General features: G+C 35.7%; 1 protein-coding gene across 1 annotated transcript in view; it reads right to left on the bottom strand.

Annotated features, from left to right (window-relative positions):
• The window catches only part of LOC103354757 (uncharacterized), an 11,065-nt gene extending 8,696 nt beyond the window's left edge, over positions 1-2,369 (bottom strand). The window contains exon 1 of the mRNA XM_008278276.1: positions 2,252-2,369. Coding sequence (XP_008276498.1) covers positions 2,252-2,369 — 118 coding nt within the window. The remainder of the gene's footprint in view (positions 1-2,251) is intronic.
• Positions 2,370-6,850: the final 4,481 nt, after the last annotated feature.

The raw sequence follows: 6,850 nt of genomic DNA, 5'->3' as shown, positions 1-6,850 counted from the left end.
TTTTTTTTTTTTTTTTTTTTTAAGATGCCTTTCAAAACCTTCCGGGGGGTTTTGGAGTTCAGCAGATTTACTGCACAGAAAACACGGGAGTTTTTAGTCCTGTTGTCCTTGGAACACGGTTCTTATCGCAGTTTATTGGCTTCTTATCGATGACTGTTCCGAGATATCTGATTAAGGTGGTAATAAAATGTATAGGGGTGGTATTATAGCAAAACTATTTGTAAATGTGTACAAAGATCTGTCAGTGATTCATCCAGGTGTACAAAGATGTCAATAGATGAAACGTATTTGGCTACAACTGCTGGAAATACAAACAAATCACCAGCTACAAGTCAAGCGGGCGTGTCACGTCAGGGTTTCTTTGCCCTGAGCTCAGACTCACAGGCTCATTCATCTCTCGTTCAGCAGCAGAGTGGTACGCAGCCAGAATGAATGAGCCTGTGAGCCTGAGCTCAGGGCAAAGAAACCCTGAAGTGACAGATACAAATCCGTCATGTGTAGGAAGACAGCCAATGGTGAGACCTTGACTTGTAGCTGGTGATTGTCTGATTTTCCAGCCAAATACTTTTCATCTACTAATATCTGGTACAGATCTTTTTACACATCGACAAGTGTCACTACAGACACACAACCCTCCGTACACGTTTACAAATAGTTTTGCTATAATTCCACCCCCATATATTTTATTACCACCTTCGACAAATATCTCAGAACAGTCATCGATAAGAAGCCAATAAACGAAATCTCTTCAATAAATCAGTTCAATGCCTTCTCTAAAAGATTAACTCCAAACCAGGAAAGTCATTTTTCCTTCACAAATCTTTTCATCTATCAATATCTTAATCAACAAATCTCACTCCAGACACACAACTCTCCGTACACGTTTACAGATAGTTTTGCAGCAGTAACACCCAGCATTAAGGGATGGGGCTTGAAAAAATGACTTTAGCCGGATCATTACTACACAAACATTAGCACTGGCTTTAGTTGAGCACTGGTTTGGAGGATGGTTTTAGTTTCTTCTGGTGACTTTGACGTGTTTTGTTTAACCACGGGGGTGTGTACTGACCTACCGAGGCTAGTTACTTTATGATTAATCTTTTAGATAAAATTCCTTCTGGACTACGCCCCTGATTTTCCACCCGGTCGTAAGAAAGCAGAGGAACCGGTTTACAGAAGTAAACCACAGCCTGCCATACGTTGGCACAGCTGACACATACCAAAAGAAAACTTCCTTACACGCTGTTTGTTTCTACGCTAACATGTCGCACACAACAACAGCAGCGTGTACACTCTGAACCACAACACAACACAACACCACACACAGCCTGCTGCAGTTACAGATTTATCCAGGAATACGCGGCATTTCCCAGCACGCCTTGTTTTACCCCCATGCAGCTTAATGATTGATGTGGGTTTCAGCATATTTCTGGTTTGGCTTCATCTTTTTTCTATGTGTCTGTAGGATTTTTACACAAAGCAAGAATTTAAATCTTGCAAAATGCACTTTTCACAAAAAGCGATAAAGACTTTGAGTCAGCACAGACACACACAAGGACCATTAAAATAAATACAAATGAAATGAGAAGCAATAAAAAAGCGTTAAAAAAAGAGAAAAGCAAACTTTTTGGAACCTAAAGATGACGCTGTGTTGTCCTGATTCTCACATTAGTCGACCGAACAGACAGAAAAATTTGCATTTTACAGATGATGCAGTTGTGATGACCACAATCCAACTTCCTCTTTTTTCAAAAACTCGTCGTGTTACATAAATCACTTCAGTTGAATCATCTGTTGAAGGTATTTCTGGTCTTAACCGCTTTCCAGGAATGACATGTACAATCCATATACAGATATTAACGTTAGACAAACAGAACACATGCTGCAGCATCTTATATGTGAGGTTAGTAATTGACAAAAAAACAAAATATATGATGACGGTTGGCCTCAGAAAACCCACATTGTCTCCATGTTCATCTATATGTGCTTCTTTGTTCAAAAAAGTTCAGTTAAACAGATAACTGAAGCAGAAAAGAAGCTTTTTTTATAAACTAAAATTGTCATTTTTGCATTATTTTGTGCTTGTTTTTTTAATTATTATTGGGGAAAAAAACACTTCAATCTCAGAGTTGAAGTATTTTAACTGAGCTTGACTGATGCATTCAGTAGAAATCTGCACTAACCAGACGGTTTAAGAGCCAAACAGTCCAGAAACAAAGCAGCTCTTGTGTTATTAATGGCAGCTTCTTACCGCCCTGCACACTGTTGTTGTTGTTCTTCTCCATCAGACGTCTCTTGCTGTCGCTCCTCTGAGGTTTTTTCCTCCCGCTGACTGCACAGATCAGCTTCTTCATGTTGACTCTGAACATGTTCTACCTCTGTAGTGTTCCTGCTCTGTAGCCGCCGTGACTTTAAGCGAGGCAGGAGCTGTCCACCTATTTATAAAAGCAGATGAAGGGATTTCCCCATAAAGCTCTGTGCTCACTGCATCATACTTTCACTTTCCTGAGAGCTGAGAGCTTTTTCCTTTCAGCAAGTTGAAAGTTGTTGCATCAGCCACAACAACAATATCACTGCTGATAATGGTAATATTCATTATTTATGATGTAATAAATGCAGCTGAATGCTCATTTTTGAGCCTGAAAACAGCAGCTGAGGTGGAAGAAGCGCCTAAATTTTTAAGTGAAAGCAGAATATGTACTTCATTACTGTTACTTTACCATTACTATTTATGTATAAAGGTAATCATCACTTGAAGTTTGAGGTTGGTAAAGGTGATTAAAGTACATTATGTTTTCTTAATAAATACAGCTCAACTTGTTTTTATTTTTTATATATTTTTTTAAATAATTAACAAAATCTGCAAATTAACTTGTGAATAAAAGTAAAAAAAAGAACAATGTTTGCCTCTAAAATGTAGTGGAATAAGAGTATAAAGCAGCAAGAAATGGAAATACTCGATATTGTACTCAAGTACAGTACTTGAGTAAATGTACTCTCCACCTTTTTCACAGTGTTTCTTATGCATCCCAAACAAATCACAGCCTGGAAGCTTCGTTTTCTGTTTCTTAGCTACTTAACACTTCCCATAATTTTTTTCCCATAATTTCCCTGAAAGGAAAAACAAGCGGAAAGCGAACGAGAGTCATCGCTGCAGGAATGTGAGGAGTAGCAGCTGCTTAGAAGGATGAGGCAATGTGCTGAGTCATGAGTGGAAGCGTATGAATGGGAACATGTGGATCCTCACACTACATTATACATTTATATTTAAAATAATAATAATAATAATAATAATCTGTGATAAAAGACATGTAAGAATCTGGCAGCAAGGGAGCCACAGAAAATAAAACCTGAAATACTGGAACCTTCAAAAACTGTAAAAAACAATGAAAATGACGACAAATATCTCAAAAATAATGACTTTGTTTTTAGCTAATTTAAACATTTTACTGTTAAATATGCAAAATTCATGTGGATTTCATTTACAGTTTTGGACAGTTTGGTTGTTTTTTGTATGTTTTATTAATGCAAATTAATACTTTTTTAAATGTGATTTTACTAAATAGCTGTAACTCTAATTTAAAAATCTTAATTTACATCTGTATAATAAAGTTTTTCATTCATCGATCCTTAATATACATATTGTGTCTTTCCGATAATGGCAAGTATTTGCATTTTTTTTTCTGATTTAAATAGAGTAAAACAATTTATGTCAAACATTGCAAAAGAACAAATTTTTTTTTCTAAATATTATCTGTAATTTATCGAAACTGGAAAATCTGTAAATTACACTTAAAAATTGCATAAAAATTAGCATTTTTTAACCATGTATGCTGCCTGGCGAATTGTTCTGATTATGCAAAGTTAATTAAAACTAATGGATTAATTGAAAATATGATGCCCACTTGTGTTTCTTGTGTTTACGTTGTGTTTCCTGTAGAGTTGAGATTAAAATGAGCTTTATAAATAAATCACAGTTAAAAATCTGTGTGTGTGTCTCCTGCTGTAAACATTTATAATAAATTACGCCCTGGCAAACATGAGGCGTTCAGGGAGCGTGTCGCCTGATGATTGGCTGTTTGTTTTTTCTGTTTAAACAAGAGCCAGCAAACGGGGGAATTCCAGCTCAGCCAACGTAAACTGTAAGCCAAGATTACTACGAGAGAAAAATATGATAAACATGACGTCCAAAATCAGATTGTGTTGCTACGAATAAACTCCACCTACAGAAACACACTCGAGTAAACTCGTTAGACAACCTGTAACACTGAACGTTTGGTTTGTCATTGAGGTGATGCTGTCACCTTCACTTTGCTGGAAGATAAAGAAACAGGCGTGTTCATTTCTGTTTACATAAAAAGCGAAGGACTTTTGGCAAACAAGATTCAACGCTGATACACTCAATTCAGATGGCTACATTAAGATAGCATTCCATTATTAGCTTCACGAAAAGTCAACTCGTTAGCATTTTAGACACATAATTCTACATATTTAATGCTGCTTTGCTGTAGTGTTACTGTATTAGATAGTAGAGTAGATCATTTATCACAAGTCAAACATTAGCAGAGTACTTTTTTTTTAAATCATTGATTATTGCCAGTTATTTTAGAACTAATAGGCCTAGAACAGCACCTATAACTTTACTATATATTTTATTTTAATTTATATTTAAATTGCTGAGAAAAAAATAATGTCAAATCACTGGGGGTGCATAGCTGACACTAGCAAAGAATTCAAGCTAGCTAGCTCGAGTTATAGCAAGTTAATATAGCGTAACGTTACTAGCTTAGCAAAAAGTCAGCTAGTTTGCATTTAGACAAACAAATATACATTTTATAGCATTGCTTAGTTGTGGTGTTACTGTATTAGATAGCAGGATACATAATCTATCAGAAGTCTAAACTACATGTTGAACATCTTTTTTTTTTAATGGCTTCATTATTTCCAGTCATTTTAGAATTGATGGGCCTAGAACAGCACCTACAACTTTGCTATATATTTTATTTTAATTTACATTTAAATTGCTGAGGAAAAAAATAAGGTCCAGTGACCAGGGGTGCATAGCTGACACTAGCAAGGAATTCAAGCTAGCTAGCTCGAGTTATAGCAAGCTAATATAGCGTAGCGTTACTAGCTTAACATAAAGTCAGCTAGTTTGCTTTTAGACAAATAAATATACATTATATAGCATCATTCGGCTACGGTGTTACTGTAGTAGTAGTGTACAAAATCTATCAGAAGTCTAACATTAGCAAGGCTAGATTTTGAACATCTTTTTTTTTTGATGGCATCGATTATTACAGATTAATTTACAGCTAATGGGCTTAGAAGAGCACCTATAACTTTACTATACTTTATTATCATATATATTTACATTCCTGACATAAAATAATTAAAAATCACCAGGGATGTTTAGGCAACATTAGCAAAGAATTCAAGCTAGCTAGCTAGCTAGTGTTACGGCAAGCTAATATAGCATAACATTATTAGCATAAAGTAAGCTTATTAGCATTTAAGACAGACAACTCTACGTTTTCTTCCTGCTTTTTAGCTCTGGTGTGACATGTATTACAAATCTAACATTAGCAAGAGATTAAGAGTTTTTTGTATTATTTTTAGTTTAGTTTTTTGTTCAAATTAATGGGTAACCTTCCACATGACTCTTATAATAACAGTAAAAACAACAAAAGTCGTGTGTTACATACATTTTCTTACAAAATGACACAGAAACATGTTTTATACTGTCAAAATTTTCTATTAGCATGCTTAAAAACAAAGATTTTTTCCTTCTTTTTTTCAGACCAATCAAAGGATTTCAGTGCTATAGAAAGATTCGCAAATTCACCATCATCCAAGAAAAGGCGGGAAAAAAAATTTAAAATTAAAAAAAGTGGTAACTGCAGGGTGGAGATGTTTAGTAATATCAAGGACATCTTTATTATCCACCAATGGCAAAGTCCAGCCAAATAGATAATGAGAGGGTATTTGGGCAGAGGAAACAGGATTAACCCTGAAACTGCACATAAGCATATTTTCATTATTTGGGATTAAGGTCCAGCTTAAACAGAATTTAAATGTATCAATTAGTCAAAGTTTGCACAATAGGGAAAGCTGACAAACACATTTAATTACACCCTGAGTTCAGGACGGGTCTGTGCAGGCCAGTGATTAGTTAACAGTAAATTCCCCTTTGAAACACCAAGAGCATTGTGTGAAAGTATTTGGGGTATTCCTCCACGGCTGGTTATTCCCTTCACTCCCAGTAAACAGACAGGCCAGCGGGGAGTTCAAATCGTTGTCAGATGCAGGAAGTGGCGGTCTGACTGGCTGAGTTGAACATTAACAGACTGAGTCAGCACGTAGGTGAACCACTGAGCTGCTGCGACGAGGCAGAGGAGGAGTCTGGATCGGCTGAACCCGGTCCAGAGATGAGTTCACACGGAGCGGAGTCACAGAGATGCACAACGCAGACAAAGATGAAGCAGCAAATATGCAAAGTCTCCGTCCTACGCTGTGAAAAATTAACGTTTTCTAACCGTAATTTAACGAGCAAGTTAGTGTCGTTTTACAGATTACACATTGCTATAGTTAAATTAGGAAAAAATGTCATTATTTTACAGATACATGCGATTGTTTGTACCATTTATGACATTTTTAAAACTTATTTTCCCGTGTAGGACAAGAAGTCGACTTGCTTTCAGGATTAGATTAGATCAGATGCTCACATGTGAGTTTTATAAACAGATTTAACACAATAAGAAAACATAATAAAAGTCAGTATTGCTTGTCGTTGACTTGATTTTTTTTGTCTTTTTAAGTTTAAATTTTAAAAAAAAAAAAAAAAAAAAAA

The sequence above is a fragment of the Stegastes partitus genome, unplaced genomic scaffold (genome assembly GCF_000690725.1).
Source record: "Stegastes partitus isolate 25-593 unplaced genomic scaffold, Stegastes_partitus-1.0.2 Scaffold119, whole genome shotgun sequence".
NCBI classification, from domain to species: domain Eukaryota; kingdom Metazoa; phylum Chordata; class Actinopteri; family Pomacentridae; genus Stegastes; species Stegastes partitus.
This window is presented reverse-complemented; position numbering and strand designations above follow the sequence as displayed.